The sequence below is a fragment of the Bubalus kerabau genome, chromosome 8 (genome assembly GCF_029407905.1).
Source record: "Bubalus kerabau isolate K-KA32 ecotype Philippines breed swamp buffalo chromosome 8, PCC_UOA_SB_1v2, whole genome shotgun sequence".
In the NCBI taxonomy this organism is placed as follows: Eukaryota; Metazoa; Chordata; class Mammalia; order Artiodactyla; family Bovidae; genus Bubalus; species Bubalus kerabau.
In genome coordinates, this window is record NC_073631.1 from 69,265,785 (window position 1) to 69,283,611 (window position 17,827).

The 17,827-nt window shown below is 38.4% G+C and overlaps 1 protein-coding gene across 2 annotated transcripts in view; it reads right to left on the reverse strand.

Annotated features, from left to right (window-relative positions):
• The window catches only part of ZNRF2 (zinc and ring finger 2), a 101,616-nt gene that overhangs the window by 40,967 nt on the left and 42,822 nt on the right, over positions 1 to 17,827 (reverse strand). For both annotated transcript variants that reach the window (XM_055590498.1, XM_055590499.1), the window contains exon 2: positions 2,156 to 2,251. In XM_055590498.1, the coding sequence (XP_055446473.1) occupies positions 2,156 to 2,251 (96 nt within the window). The remainder of the gene's footprint in view (positions 1 to 2,155; positions 2,252 to 17,827) is intronic.

Consider the following 17,827-nt stretch of genomic DNA (forward strand, 5'->3'; position numbering starts at 1 on the left):
GGATAAGACTGTGTATAACCACTTCTGATCCATCATCTTATTTATAAAGTAAATACATGCTAAATTTTAAAATTACTACACAAAACAAGAAGCATTTTCAAATTCTTTTCCCATTTAGGCTGTTACATAAGATTGAGCAGAGGAACTCTTCATTTGCCAGGATGTCTCCTCAGTTCCAGGAAAAGAAGGAGGGCTCTAAAGCACAAAAGCTTACAACAAGAGAAGGAGACGGCACTAACTTATACCTGCGTGACAAACCTCGTTTATCATGATTTTCCTGGTAATCCTCCACAACTGGCCTCCCCATCCTCACTTTCTTCTTTGTCTGCAGCTGAAGATGTTATTAAGCCCACATTATAAGCCACCCTGGAGATCTCATTTTCCCAGGAATACCTTCTATGAACCCAGGAGGTATACATGTTAATAAACTTTTGTTTTCCTCTTATTAATCCGTCTTTTATTACAGAGGTCTCAGACAAGAACTCAAGGGTAAGGGGATCATTTTTTCCTTCCCCTACAGACCTTTGCCTTAGAATTGCCACAGCCTGTGAGGGGAGAGTACATTACCAATCTGCTACCTCTATCTAACCTAAACCAGTCAATCACAGTTCTTCCTTTTCACTCATAGTTGACCACTGTCCACATTTTAAAAATTCAAGAATCATACATGTTTATAAAGAAGCGTTTTTGTTTCCTGTTGTGAATGTCTATAGATACCCATATATAATTAACAATTTAAAAATTTTCAGGCCTACCTACCTTATAGTAGGTAGCTCTTCTTACAAGTGGCTGAAACTTCACTTTTTCTATTAAGTTTACTAATGTCTAAACTGGAATACTGTCAAATATTTAAAACCTCTATTCTTGGATCAAGGTATCCCCAAACAGAAGGTTATATACTGCTCTTTAAGCCACCAAATAAGTGATCTATTAGAACACTTTAATGACCAGGCACAGCTCAACCAGGAAATTAAAAACTGCCAAATATCAACATGTAAGAAGATTAAATCCAAATATACCGCACATAAAATAAACAGAATACTAAGATTATGTGCAAATATATTATATGGTAAAAGGAAATACACTTGTCTTTTAAAATTCAAGGCAAGAGTCTTAACATTTAAGGATATTCATTTTAAAAACACTTATAATAAACATAATAATTATGGAGGAGAATAAGATAATAAAGTATGAGAAACAAGCCAAATCAATTTTATCTCAAATTTTGAACCTGTCTTTTGTTTCTTAAGTAACTAAATTTCAATTAGATTATGCAAAGTAGCCAACTCAATTTCCTAATGCAAAAAGATTTATATATAATCAACAGGTACATATAATATTCAAAGAAAATGCTAAAAGCTATTTTTATTTATTCACTGGAAAATGGGGGAAAGTGCTCAATTACTACTATAAGAGTGGGGCTGAAGCACTACCTTATCAAGAGAGACATTCCTAAATCACTTTGCAAAAAAGCTACTCAAAATAACATGTTCATTTCAATACTAAATTGTACTCCTACAAGTTTCTATAATCTGAGGACAAATCTCAGATTACTGACAAAGTGTTACTACACTGATTAACCTTTGGTTGATCCTATGCTGTAGGATCCATCTGTTTTATTTACTGGTATATCCAAAGTTTCTAACACTATATGCCTTATAGGTGACAGGTACTCAAAAAACATTTGCTAATCAATGAGTCAGTCTTTCAACTGGCTTCACTGTTTACTGGTACTCTTCTTACTCATTCTATTTTAAACCAAATTTTACATTTGAAAAATCTAAAATTTCTCCACGGATTTTGCAGTCTCTCTTTTTATCAATAAAATTTTGAAAAAAGCTCTCATTTTTCCTTTATTTCACTCTATTCATCTGAAGTCACAAATAAACTACTTTTTTTTTCCCAAGTCTACTTCAAAATGTACTAAGACTACACTGAAAATTTCTCCTATGATTTTGAATATCTGGAGATTGTGGTCAGGTAAGAATGGCACGGCCAAAGTACCAGACCTAATCAGGGTATCAGTTAGCTCAGGGCTCAGAGCCAGTCCCTGCTGGCCTTTTAACTTCTACCTGAAACATGAAATTCATAATACATTTTATGAAATATAATTACAATGATAATTTAAAGTATCATTTTAAAGCACTGGACTTACCATTATAGGTTATTCTTGGCTTTGTTAAACACATCACAAGATGTAAATCCATTTCATCTGAGGGTACAAATTTTGAGCATACAGGGCACTTAAATCCTAAAAAATAAAAGAAATCCATGTTACTTCACAATTTTAAATATCCAGCCTTGCTCTTTAAAAAAGCAAGGAAGAAAAAGCATTTCAAACTTCAGTATTACATGTACATTAATATACTACCTATGCGCAACTTAAGTTGGGAAAAGAGTTTGTGACTATTAGTGTCTGACTTAAATCAGTTTATGAACACCATCCAATTTCAATGAAGAAAATCTGATTCACTACAAAACTCTCATATCCTCTTCTAATGTATGGGTCCAATCATTTTCATTTCTTTTTTCATTAATCTGAACTTACGATTTTGTTATAATAGCTTTGTATTCTGACCATCTTTCCTGACAGTACCTTTCCCAGCTTGGTACAGTACAATTTGAGTTGCAAGGTTTTATAGCTAGATAGTACCTTACAAACTATTCTATTCCACTGACCTTTTAAAAATTGATCTGATGAAGAAAGTGAAGCCTTTTGTGGAACAGCAAAACCAGGTCTAGAATCTAAGACTCCTGACTCCTACTATATTGCACTTATTGCCATACCACAAGTCACAAGGCAAACAGAAAATAGCACCAAATGGCAGATTTCTTAGTCAATTTTGACACAAATATTAGTTTCCTACAATATTCAATTTGCACTAAGTACTTTCCAGCAGTACTCTATTAAAAATAAACTGGTAGACTGAAGGAGGGAATATGTTATGAATTCAGCTCTATCCTGCTCCCTCATTTACCAAGAGTAACTGTTCATTCATGGGTCCTTGCTGTTTCCCTGTAGACCTACTTACTGCTCTTTCCTCCAACATCTCCAACCTGCATAAGCAGTGAACTGATAAAGTCCATTTATAGTCTGGTGAGGAACGACTAATCAGAAGTGGCACAAAAAGATGGCCTGAGCCAATTCATTTTTCTTGAAAATATGACTAAGAAACAGCAAGAGGGTCATGGGTCAGCTGTAGACAGCTGAAGCAAAAAGGGCACATGAAGTTAAGAGACTGCGGTGGGGTATCTATTCTGGGTCATGTGTAGGCTGAACTTACAGGAGAAAAGCTATCAGCAAGCACAGGAAAACAGCTCACGTGGAGATCTTAGAGCAGATGTGCAGAGAGGAGCAAAGTGCTGTGAGAAACAACAAGAGTGGTGGGGGGAAAAAAAAAAAAAAGTCCCTAAAAGCTGACCCAGATTGTGGTAGCTTTCTACTTCTAGTATATGTGCACTCTGATAGACACTCTTCTCCTTTCATCTTGACATGAAACCCACTGCAACTCAAGACAGAGTAGAGTCATACCTCATGCAGAGCTCTGTTGAATCGGAAAAGGTTTTGGCCTGCATACTTAATCCACGCACTCAACTTCCTAAACGAAATATGTGTTTCTGAGCAGTTTTTCACATTGTATTAAATACATTTCAAGAGAAAGGAACAAAGGTATATTTAATTCCCACTTCTTAAAAACCACCAAAAAAGCAAAAGAGGATCAATCTAAAATTAAACTACAAAAAGAGCTACAACCCTCAAACAATTCTGACACAAATACTAGCTACTGCATCAATGTGGCAAAACATGCATCAAACAGGGAGAAGACAAAGAGACTATCAAGCAGCATTCCTATTTCCAGGACCATTAGCAATCTTTTTCTGTATACCTGTGGCGGATTCATTTTGATATTTGGCAAAACTAATACAGTTATGTAAAGTTTAAAAATAAAATAAAATTAAAAAAAATAAATAAAATAAAATAAAATAAATAAAAGGCATCACGGCTAAGAGCAATGTGATTCTGGAAAAAAAAAAAAGAATTGCAAAAACATCCTTCTCTTGAAATTAAACAGGACATTAAAAAAAATTTTTTTTAACTACTTGATTTTCTAACTACTGATCAAAATCATATGCATACTGGCACATGAACTCTAAATTATCAAACAAAAGTGCACAACCATGAACGTCTGAGAGCCATCCAGCTGCCCACAAAGTAGAGCCTAAGGAAAAAAACTCTGTACAGAGGACTACCATATTTCTAGTTAAATACAATAAACTGATGTGTTTCTTTCTCCTTCACCTAAAACCCACTAAATCAAAAATACATATAATAAAATAAGGTAAGGAACTTGAAAGGAGACAGCAGATGAACAGATGGGCGGAACTGACAGGACTGAGAAAACAGACATACTAAGTGTCTGCAGAAGCCAATTCTCACTACATAATTCTCAAAAAACTCAAGAACCTATACCTCCAATAACTTTCCAGGCCAGTGATGAGGTTAACCATGACGTTAAAATAATGGACTAATAAACAGAATAAAAGAAATTCCCAAGTCTCCAACCCATGTCGTGTAGCCAAGCAAATACAGCTTCGCAATGAGAGTAGAAGAATAAGAGTTCACTACAGGAGAAAAAAAGACCCAAAACAGATTGGCTTGAGGACACCAGGTACAGCAAGGAGAAGGAAAGAAAACAAGGGAATGAATAAATAAATATCTATGTACAGAAAAGGGCCCTTCCTACAAATCTCCTTTTCTCTATCTCTACCAAAAAATCTGGTAGCTTCTCCTCTTAAATCAGAAATTCCACAGATGAAACATCAAGATCCTTGTCTGTTGCTAAGGATGCTGCTGCATGTGTTTTTTGGTGTTTTGGCTGGTATACCCTCAGGGAGAGATCCTAGAAATGGGACTGCAGGATTAGTAGATTACATGTGTCATCAGGAGATTACACATGTATCTACTTAGATATTCTGAAATTACCCTCTGTAGAGGTTGTACAGTCTAGTACTCCTACTAGCAATGTGTGAAAGTGCCTGTTTCTCCACAGCCTCTCCAAGAATGAGTGCCAGTCTTTTGTGTTCTTGCCTGTCTGGGATGAGTCATGATATCAGTGTAGAGATACAAAGCCCAAGGAGAGAAAACAGTATGTACAAAGAACCACCTGGATTTTTAATTAGAAAACAGTGAATTAAACACATATTTCTCTCCTCCCTCCTAAGTCCACTAAAATGAGAGTAAAGAAATAAACAGAACTTCTTGAGAGGAAAGCGCTTCTTACATTCTGACACTGTTCAGTTTTTCATTTGTTTAAGGGTTGGTTGCTTATCTTTCTTTCTGAGATGTCTGTTTAACATTTTTGCCCATTTTTCTAACAGGTGTTTGGTTTTCCTCATTTTTAAAGAGTTCTTTGTATATTAAGGATATTGTCCTTTTGTGATAACAGTTATAAATATTTCATCAGCCTTTTGAAATTGTTTCTGCTGTGTTTTAACTGTGCATTTTTTTTTTTTTTTGGTATTGCGTTAGGTATATGAGAAGAAAACCTGAAAAGCTGTTTGGAAGCTTTAAATTTAAGACTTGCAATGGCACCCCCACTCCAGTACTCTTGCCTGGAAAACCCCATGGACGGAGGAACCTGGTGGGCTGCAGTCCATGGGGTCCCCAAGAGTCAGACATAACTGAGTGACTTCACTTTCACTTTTCACTTTCACACACTGGAGAAGGAAATGGCAACCCACTCCAGTGTTCTTGCCTGGAGAATCCCAGGGATGGGGGAGCCTGGTGGGCTGCCGTCTATGGGGTCGCACAAAGTTGGACACGACTGCAGTGACTTAGCAGCACTTAGCAGCAGCAGTGAGTTTTTCATTTCAGTTATTATACTTTTCAGTCCTGGTGGCTTAGATGGTAAAGAATCTGCCTGCGATGCAGAAGAACTGAGTCGGGAAGGTCTGCTGGAGAAGGAAATGGCAACTCACTCCAGTATTCTTGCCTGGAGAATCCTATGGACAGAGGAGCCTAGTGGGCTGCATATAGTCTGTGGGGTCTCAAAGAGTTGGACGTGACTGAGCTGATAAGACAGACATTATACTTTTCAGCTCCAGAATTTTTTGTTGGTTTTTATTTGTTCTCTATTGATATTTTGCTCATTTGTCATTTTCTTAACTTTCTACACCTTTCTTTATTGAGCATCTCTAAGACAGGCATTTTAATTATTTTAATTTAAATTTATTTATTTTAATTGGAGGCTAATTACTTTACAATATTGTATTGGTTCTGCCACACATCAACATGAATCCGCCACGGGCGTACACGTGTTCCCCATCCTGAACCCCCTTCATGTATAATATCATATAAGACAGGCATTTTAAAAGTTTATTTCCTAGTATATCTGCCCTCAGGTCTTTTTCAGGGACAGTTTCTGCTGATTTTTCCCCCCTTTGAATGGCCCTGTTCATTTGTATAACTTTTTTTTTTCTTCCTGAAAACTGAACATTTAGATCTAATGTGGTAACTCTGAAAATCAGATTTTGCCAGGAACAAGTGCACCACTGCCTGCCATGTGGCTGGGAATGGAGGGGAAGGGTAACTGCCTCTGTGCTAAGAGCTGAAATTAACCACAGTGTATTGTCCAAGCCTTCCTTCCCCTGGAAGTTGCAAGCCTTCAGTAGATTGCAGACTTCCAAAATAGTTCCTTCAAACAAATTCCACCCATTCAGTTTTTGCCTAGGTGGGGAGATAGATTCCCTGAGTGCATTCTACTTTGCCATCTTCCCATGGTCTTTTGATCAGTCGTGTCCGACTCTGTGCGACCCCACAGACAGCAGCCCTCCGCCCATGGGATTTTCCAGGCAAGAGTACTGGAGGGGGGTGCCACTGCCTTCTCCGGAAAAACTCGCTAGAGGGATTCAAAGGCAGATTTGAACAAGAAGATGAAAGAAAACAGTGAGTGTGAGGATAGGACAATGAAATTATCATGTCTTAGGAGCAGAACAGTAAAACAGACGGAAAAAAGTGAACAGAGTATGAGACCTGTGAGACACCAACAAGCAGACCAAAATATACATTTGGGAGTCCCAGAAGGAGAGAGAAGGGAGTAGAGAAAATATGTGAATAATGGCTGAAATCTTCCCAAATTTGATGAAAGTCACAAATATAAACATGTGAGACACTCAACAGCCTCCATGTAGGATGAGGCCAACTAGGTCATATTATAATCAAATTTTCAAAAGACAAAGAAAAATTATTGAAAACAGGGATCCTCAATATGATTATAAGCAGAATACTCATGATAAACTTGGATTCCAGAAAGCAGCTGGCAGGTGGAGAAAGGAAAAAACCATTAACTAAGAATCTTATATTCACAGACTTCTCAGGTGGTCCAGTGGCTAAGACTCCACACCTCCATGAGTATTCGATCCGTAGTTAGGGAAGTGGATCCCACATGCCACAACGAAGACCCACCTCAGCCAAAAAAAATCTTATATACAGCAAAACTTCTTCAAAAGTGAGGGAAAAATGAAATTCCCAAATAAACAAAAGCTGAAGGAGTTTGTTATCACTGACATGCCCTACCGGATATGCTCAATGGAGTCCTACAAGCGGAAATGAAAGGATACTGGACAGTAACTCAAAGCCATATGGAGAAATAAAGATCTCAGTAAACATCTTTAGATCAAGGAAACTGTTATCAAGTTGCTATACTGGAGGCACTGCACCTGAAAAGCTTCAACTATAACTGGACCTGACTTAGATAACAAGACTTTTGTCATTGTTCAGTTGCTCAGTCGTGTCCAACTCTTTGGAACCCCATGGACTGCAGCACACTAGGCTTCCCTGTCCACCACCAACTCCCAGAGCTTGCTCAAATTCATGTCCACTGAGTCGATGATGCCATCCAACCATCTCATCCTCTGTTGTCCCCTTCTCCTCCTGCCTTCAATCTTTGCCAGCATCAGGGTCTTTTCTAATGAATTAGCTCTTCACATCAGGTAACCAAAGTATTGGAGCTTCAGCTTCAACATCAGTCCTTCCAATGAATATTCAGGACTGATCTCCTTTAGGATGGACTGGCTTGATCTCCTTGCAGTCCAAGGGACTCTCAAGAGTCTTCTCCAACACCACAGTTCAAAAGCATCAATTCTTCAGTGCCCAGCTTTCTTTATAGTCCAACTCGCACATCCCTACATGACTACTGGAAAAACCATAGCTTTGACTAGATGGACCTTTGTCAGCAAAGTAACGTCTCTGCTTTTTAATATGCTGTCTAGGTTTCTCATAGCTTTTCTTCTAAGGAGCAAGCATCTTTTAATTTCACGGCTGCAGTCACCATCTGCAGTGATTTTAGAGCCCAAGAAAACAAAGTCTGTCACTGTTTCCATTGTTTCCCTATCTATCTGCTATGAAGTGATGGGACCGGATGTCATGATTTTAGTTTTCTGAATGCTGAGTTTTAAGTGGACTATGGTATACAGTCTCCAAGAATAGTTGCTATCAATTTCATGCATCCTGTTCCTCACATTAAGGAGTCCAATTCTCCTCCCCATGAGTATGTGTCAGCCTTAATAACTTGATCAATGGAATACATAACTGATGCTCTGGGATTTCTGAGATAAACCTTAAGAAGTCTAGCAGATTCCATTTGAGCCTTTTAGAATGTTCACTTTGGGGACATTTCTTTTCAGAACCCAGCTGACATGCTCTGGAAGTACCAGGCACACAGAGGGGTCATGGTAGGTACTCCAGCTGACAACCCAAGCTGGGCTCAGAGTTAACAACCAATATCAATCGCCAGGCATACTAAGTGAGTTTCCTTAGATGTTGAGTCACTTGGACTTTCAGATGACTCCAATCTCAATTTCCAACTGCAACTGCTTGAGACTCCAAACAGGAAGCCCATCTACTGATCCTAGCTTACTCATCCTAGAACCTAAAGAGATAATACATTTATCTTTTAATTAAAACACACACAGTAATTTACTGTGACACTCTGAAACAGCCTAATATTGGAAACACATAAAAGATTTGGTAAATAAACAATTACGCATTTACACATCTATGCAATGGAACAGCTATGCAAATATTTTTTAAAAATGAGAACCTCTATAAACTGGTATGAAGAGATGCCCAAGCTAAATTAAATGGAAAAAACAATGTGGAAAAGCAGGCATATGTTATACTCATTACTGTGTAAGAAAGAATGAATAAGAATACACATGTATGTGTATATCTGCAAAAAGAAATACAAGGAAGGATAAATTTCAAATTAAAGTTTACACACATTACCTACAGGTGGTAAATGAGAATGTAGTGAAAGAAAAACTCAAAGAAGAAGGTACTCCTGGGTCCACCTTTTAATAAAGTTTTAGACTTTTGAACAATGTTAATAACAAGCATTTAAAGATTAAAAACAAACAAGGATTAGGGAAAGTCTCTAGTAAAAGTAAATGTGTGTATGTCTCTGTGTTAGTCACTCAGCTGCTTCTGACTTTTCGTGATCCCATGGGCTGTAGCCTGCCAGGTTCCTCTGTCCATGGGATTTCCCAAGCAAGAATACTGAAGTGGTAGCCATTTCCTTCTCTAGGGGATTTTCCCAACCCAGGGATCAGGGTGTGTCTCCTGCACTGCAGGCAGATTCTTTAGGTTCTGAGCCATCAGTTCAGTTCAGTCGCTCAGTCATGTCCGACTCTTTGCGACCCCAGCAGCAGGCCAGGCCTCCCTGTCCATCACCAACTCCCAGAGTTCACTCAGACTCATATCCATCGAGTCTGTGATGCCATCCAGCCATCTCATCCTCTTCTGTCCTCTTCCCCTCCTGCCCCCAATCCCTCCCAGCATCAGAGTCTTTTCCAATGAGTCAACTTTTCGCATGAGGTGGCCAAAGTACTGGAGTTTCAGCTTTAGCATCAGTCCTTCTAATGAACACCCAGGACTGATCTCCTTCAGAATGGACTGGTTGGATCTCCTTGCAGTCTAAGGGAATCTCAAGAGTCTTCTCCAACACCACAGTTCAAAAGCATCAATTCTTCAGCGCTCAGCTTTCTTCACAGTCCAACTCTCACATCCATACATGACCACTGGAAAAACCACAGCCTTGACTAGATGGACCTTTGTTGGCAAAGTAATGTCTCTGCTTTTGAATATGCTATCTAGGTTGGTCATAACTTTCCTTCCAAGGAGTAAGCGTCTTTTAATTTCATGCAATCACCATCTGCAGTGATTTTGGAGCCCAGAAAAATAAAGTCTGACACTGTTTCCACTGTTGCCCCATCTATTTCCCATGAAGTGATGGGACCAGATGCCATGATCTTCGTTTTCTGAATGTTGAGCTTTAAGCCAACCTTTTCACCCTCCTCTTTCACTTTCATCAAGAGGCTCTTTAGTTCCTCTTCACTTTCTGCCATAAGGGTGGTTTCATCTGCATATCTGAGGTTATTGATATTTCTCCTGGTAATCTTGATTCCAGCTTGTGCTTCTTCCAGTCCAGCGTTTCTCATGATGTACTCTGCATAGAAGTTAAATAAGCAGGGTGACAATATACAGCCTTGACGTACTCCTTTTCCTATTTGGAACCAGTCTGTTGTTCCATGTCCAGTTCTAACTGTTGCTTCCTGACCTGCATACCGGTTTCTCAAGAGGCCGGTCAGGTGGTCTGGTATTCCCATCTCTTTCAGAGTTTTCCACAGTTTATTGTGATCCACACAGTCAAAGGCTTTGGCATAGTCAATAAAGCAGAAATAGATATTTTTCTGGAACTCTCTTGCTTTTTCGATGATCCAGCGGATGTTGGCAATTTGATCTCTGGTTCCTCTGCCTTTTCTAAATCCAGCTTGAACATCTGGAATTTCATGGTTCACGTATTGCTGAAGCCTGGCTTGGAGAATTTTGAGCACAACTTTACTAGCATGTGAGATGAGTGCAATTGTGCAGTAGTTTGAGCATTCTTTGGCATTGCCTTTCTTTGGGATTGGAATGAAAACTGACCTTTTCCAGTCCTGTGGCCACTGCTGAGTTTTCCAAATTTGCTGGCATATTGAGTGCAGCACTTTCACAGCATCATCTTTCAGGATCTGAAATAGCTCAACTGGAATTCCATCACCTCCACTAGCTTTGTTTGTAGTGATGCTTTCTAAGGCCCACTTGACTTCACATTACAACATGTCTGAGCCATCAGGGAAGCTCAAAAGCAAATATAAATGAAAACAAATGAACTCAACTGTATATAAACAGATACAAACAAAAATATACATACAAACTTATTTAGCTCAGTTCTCTAAAAGAGCCTAGAAGCAATGATGCTATGCTATGCTAAGTCACTTCAGTCGTGTCCAACTCTGTGTGACCCCATAGACGGCAGCCCACCAGGCTCCCCCGTCCCTGCGATTCTCCAGGCAAGAACACTGGAGTGGGTTGCCATTTCCTTCTCCAATGCATGAAAGTGAAAAGTGAAAGTGAAGTTGCTCAGTCGCTCAGTCGTGTCCGACTCTTAGCGACCCCATGGACTGCAGCCTAACAGGCTCCTCCGTTCATGGGATTTTCCGGGCAAGAGTACTGGAGTGGGGTGCCATTGCTCGGTAGCAAAAAGGACCTACTCCCAGATCTTGGGTTTTTAAATATCCTTCCCCCTCCCCGTCCCAGAAAAGGAACCAGAGATCCCTGAGGAAATGGCTGGTTTTAAGTCTGGGGCACCAAGAAATAGTGAACCTCAAATATCTTGTTCCAGATTAAGTAAGAGTTCAGAAACAGACACAAAAAGGCAAAGAAGCCACTTTGAAAGGGCTTCTCCTGGTCAAATCCAGACAATCTAAACATCAAAATGCATGATATAATAAATTATAATATTTTAAATTTGAAAAAATGCAAAATTACAGATGGATAATTACACATTCTGAAATATCAACTGAAATCACTTACTTAACAAAGATTAAAAGGTATTTTTAAAATGGAGAAACTGGCTGACATTAGCTTAAAAGTCCAAACTTAGTATCACCAACACAAGGGCAAGCTGACATCTGTGCTCCCTGATATGACATACTGTGGGTGTCAAGAGAGTTGGATAGGACTTGGTGGCTGAACAACAACAAGGAAATTTAGAAAAAGCCTCTAACGAGATGTACACCAACACTAACAGAAAAGGGAACTCTGATAATACAATCAATGTAGAAAACAAACTTCAGCATTGCTGATCCCCCCACCCAAACCTTATAATTAAAAGATTTCTATTTTTGCTTTATCTATTTAATTGTGTTTCTTCATATTGTTTTGGTGTACATCTTACATACTGGAGTTTTTTTCCAAATTTACTCAATTGTCCCAGTAATTCAAGATGATACTGCATCCATGAAACAAGAACAGGAGGCTATATATAAACTAGGAACAGAGAAGCAAACAAAAGCTCTGGAAAATTGAAACTTTTGGTAGAAACTAAGAATTCAAATAGATGGTTAAAGTATTAACTTCAAGGTAATAATGATGCCAACTGTTAATAACAGTAACATTTACTATATAACAAGAAATTATCTAAGCATCTCAGCAACTTATTTATCCTTACATCCTTGAGTTAGACACTAGTATTAACCCTATTTTACAAATAAAAAAGACAAAAGGTAATTAACTTGCATAAGATCAGTTAGAAATTGGCAATGAAGAGTTCAAACAGGCCTTCTGGATCCAGAGCCTAATTCTTAACCATTACTCTACACATATTTTTTTAATCTCCCAGGAAGTAAAACCAAAAGTCAAACAGGAGAGTAAATAAAATCAAAAGATTGATCCAAGGTGGCCTAACATCTAATCAGCTAGAAATACAATTGAAAAAAGAGAAAGAAACTGTCAAAGACATAATTTCCCAAACTGAAGTTTGAGTATACAGACCAAAAGAATGGACCCATACAACAAGTGAAAAATAAGAGCCATACCAAAGTATATTACCACGAAATAACAGAGCACTAGGGAAAGAGAATAAATCCAAGTTTTGAAAATGAAAAACGATCAATATAAAATATCTGAAACAGCTTCCCAGACTTCTATACTCTGTCTTTCATGAAACTAGTACTTTTGGAGAGTCTAGTCCACTTTTCAGAATCAGAATGGCGCTAGTGTTCTCAACAGCAACACTTGAAAAAAGACATGTGAAGCAATAACTTCAAAATTCTAAAAGAAAATTATTTCACTTAGACTATATACAAAAACTACACATACTCATACTTGATTGACAAAAACATATTTCCCTGATTAAAAAAAACCCATCAAAACCTTTTCTTCCTATATGCATTGTTAAGAAACTTTTAGCACATATGCTCCACTAAAATAAGGGAGTAAACAGAAGAGGAAAATGAGAAAGACACCAAGATCAAGGCAACAAGATCTCTCATAGGAGAAAGGTGAAGGGAACTCCTTGCATAGTTCTCTAGCTGGTCAAGAAGTGGGAGAAAGAAGGGGGAAAAAGGCAGAGGACAGGGAAGGGGAAGGAAGGGAGGGGTGGGACTGGAGAGAGGGAAATATAGGGGAGGAGGGAGGGGCAGGGAGTGAACTGATGAGGCTCCTTGATGTGTTCAATCATGTGGAAACAGTACTGTACTTAGACAGTTCTATAATTCTTCGGGCAAGTTTGGGAAAAACTGATAGGACCTTAAAAAATGAAGTAAGCAAATAGATGAGGCAATTATTCATTATGAAACAAAATACATAAAAGGAAATGCAATCCACAGTCAGAAACAATGAGTATCAATTCAAGCAAACTGTCATTTAAAAAGACATTCAAAAGGTGGAAGCATAAAAATAAAGACAGGTGATGTGAAAATCCTCACCTTCCATAACAAGCAGTTGATAGCTAGCATTTAAAATAAATTAAAAACAGGAATATAGGTATATTTCTTACCAATAGTAATATTTACTACTTAGTAATACGTAGTAATAAAAATAGCAGTCTTTATAACCAACCAAAGTAAATTTTACAAGCAACATCTATAGGTGTTGAAAACAGCCATCCCCCAAAAAATAAAAACTGGGAGTTGGGGGAGGCTGAGGCAAGAAAACAATTATTTTTATTTTAAGACTAGATGTATTCTGTATTTTTGAAATATACATATATCTTACATTAGTTTAATTTTTTAAACTATTCTAAAGGAAGAAGAGCATGGAACATATAAGCCAAGTGAAAAGGTTTCCATAGGAACTTAGCTGAAACTATAGGCTGCCTCAGATCTCTTCCTCTGCCAGTCCCCCACTCTACCCTACCCCAACTCCCATACTGTCTTCACTTACAATAGGGCCAACTAGAATTGGCTCCACTGTTTGATGAATAATAAAGAATTTATTACAGGACCTAACCACTGAAATCTATTTAAGGAAAACAAAAACAATAAAATGGCCTATGAATTAGACAACTTAGAAAATTAACTCAAAAAACAGCTGTCATAGTTCATGAACTAAATAATAAACCTGTAACGATAACCACTATCAGAAGAATCAGAACGGGACAGAAATAGCTAGCAGTGACATCACTGACATGGAAAGCAGATGTATGAAAAACAAAACAGATGACAGTAATTTGAAAAAAAGATGAAACACATGGAAAACAAGGGGCTAACTGGTTCTCTCAAAGAGACTTGAATCAAAAGAACAGAACAAAATTACCAAGTATCCTAGTGAATATCTAGACAGAAAGCATAAGATGTCTACAATTAAGGGGGAGGATGGCAGAAATAACACTGGTCTCAGAATTATCCACAGAATAATACACACATTTTACGTGTGGGGAAGGATGGGAAAGATGTCTTCAGAACTTAGGGGTGGGGGGGGGCAGGGAGTAGGACTCGAGAAATTCATATCCTCAGAAGTTCAAAGACTCAAGACTCAACCAAGAGATTAACCAAAAAAAGCTGTGGTGTTTTACACACACACAAGGTAGCACACTACACGTTATCATTTAATTGAATAGGTATAAAACAATCGTCCGAGAAGGCAATGGCACCCCACTCCAGTACTCTTGCCTGGAAAATCCCATGGACAGAGGAGCCTGCTGGGCTGCAGTCCATGGGGCTGCTAAGAGTCAGACATGACTGAGTGACTTCGCTTTCACTTTTCACTTTCATGCACTGGGGAAGGAAATGGCAGCCCACTCCAGTGTTCTTGCCTGGAGAATCCCAGGGACAGGGGAGCCTGGTGGGCTGCCGTCTATGGGGTCACAAAGAATCGGACATGACAAGTGACTTAGCAGCAGCAGCATCATAAAACAATCGTAGAAATTATTGCTACAGTATTAGAAATGTCAACAATGCAAAAACGACACAACTAGCAAAAACTGAGATGAGAATGGCATGATCCTGCTGTGTATAAAAGGGACAAAAAAGACTGGGATGCAAGAAGCAAATGAACAGCAGAAATGATCTAGATCACCCTGTTCTTTTAAAACTAAGTATAGAGGTACTGGGGCTTCCATGGTGACTCAGACAGTAAAGAATCTGCCTGCAATGCAAAAAACCCGGTTCAATCCCCGGATAGGGAAGATCCCCTGGAGGAGCAAATGGCAACCTATTCCAGTATTCTTGCCTGCAGAATTCCATGGATGAGCTACAGTCCACAGGGTTGCAAAGAGTTGGACACAAATGAGCACCTAACACTAACTATAGAGGTACTGAAACATTAATGTTATTATTCTCTCTCTTCTACCCTATAGAACTTTGAGGCTGTCATCAAAACCGCACCCAGGGATCATCCTTTTCCCAAGAGTCTTTCTCTAAAGGTTACAGAATGCTCCACCTCAGAGCTGACTTAATCATCCTCTCCATTTTTGTTTCTTCTGTACTTTGATGATACTTCCAATCCTGCAATGTAGCACATGGAACTCTAGTCACTCACTTGTGTGTCTATCCTCCTTACTAGCTTTAATGGTCCAGTGAAAACAGTCTTTGGACCCCAAAGACATGGGTACAAACCTGGCTATGTGGTTTCTACTACAAACTATGTGTCCCAAGGGAGGGCATATAATACTGAAGTTCTCCAGGTCTGATTTTTTCCCTATAAAATGTTAGTATCACTTACATACTGGCAATCTGATTAAGGATTAAAGATTACAAAAATGTTATGTAAAGTGCCAAAAAAACATAGTAGCCATTCAATAAACAGTGTTTATTACTTATTGACATTGTTTCTTTTTCAGCTTCAAGACAATTCACTTATTTTTCGTGAAGTTCTTAAAACAGTACAGTTCTAAAATGGCATTCTTTAATGGTAAAATTCAGATCCTTCAGACTAAAGGAAAATGTCCTGCAACAGTTCAATGAGATGTACTTGCGACATCTCAGTTACTTTATACATTAAACATGAACAGCACCAGTAAACTGTGAATACCTGTCCTTTTCCACTTTGATGACTAAGGCAAAAAGGTTCTTCTTTATAGTCTTCAGTATCCCCTCTGGCCCAACCCTACATTTACTTAGCATTTGTACATTGTTTCCTTCTATAAGCAAAAAGGATTGCTCCTACACCCAAGTTTGCTAAACATAGTCGGCCCTCTGTATAAGCAAGCTCCACAGCCACAGATCCAACCACTGGGATCAAAATACTGAGGAGGAAAATATTCCAGAAAATAAAACCTGAATTTGCCATACCCTGGTAACTATTTACACAGCATTTATATTGTATTAGGTATTACAGGTAATCTAGAGATGATTTAAAGTGTGCATAGGTTATATACAAATATACATACGCCAATTTTTATACACAAGACTTGAGCATAGGTGGATTTTGGTGCCCTTGGGAGTCCTAGAAACAATTTGCTTCAGACATGGGGAGACAGTATACAGCAATCAGCAGGAAAAATCTGTTTCCACAATCAGAATTTGCTGGGCAAAACAGAAGATTATAAAGTATCAGGTCCTATTAAGAGATTTACATATCAAATTGTCAATTCTACAACAAACAAGTCATCTAACGCACTTGCTTATTAGTTGAGTCATGAACAAAATAAAAACATCAGAGAGGGTCACAGTGGAAAAGCTATCCTCTCAACCACTACCAGAATTCAGGGGAAAAAGAATAGGAAGATAATCTGTGCTGGCTGCTGTCAAGATATAATAGATGCCTGACTTTAGGACTCTTCTACTTCAGTCTTTATAAAAATCCAAATAGTCTGCCCCTCCCAAGGTGTGTTCACCCTTCTATATTACCCCGTGGGTATAGATTTCTCTACCCAAAGATGGCACTCCCAAGTTACCCAAAGTCAAAACTATTTATCTACACACTGCCTTAAACAAAGCTCTATTCCTTCTAATCTCCATTAGGTAATTTTACTAATACAAATTTCCAGAAGGAAATGATCAATAGGTTTAAAACTCTCTAAGGTATATGTGCACTGAATGTGACAAAAATGAAATGAATCAATGACAAAGGAACGTATTCAAGAGATTTTCACAGCAGGTGACCTCAATTTGCCACATCAATCTCTTCAAGTACAATAACACAAAACAGTAGTTGCCATCTCCTATCTTCAATAACAGAAATGAAGACTATTAAGCTAAAAGAGTCTACAGACTGTCTTCGTTTAAACTGCTCATTTAAAGAGACTAGCCTAAGTGCAAAGAAGTCAAGTAACAGAATTTAGCTCTTCCGATGCCTGAGCTATCAAGCTTTCTACCACAGCACTCTGACTTGGGATCATCTTTTACATGCCTTACTTTAGGACTCTTCATTTCCCCTACACTAGATGTTTTGCATAATCACTATTAACATAATACTAACTTAGTGAAGGCAATTTAATCCTTTCTTCCAATAGAATACACCCAGTCATACCTCTATGCCTTTGCTCTTGAATCCAATGCCTTT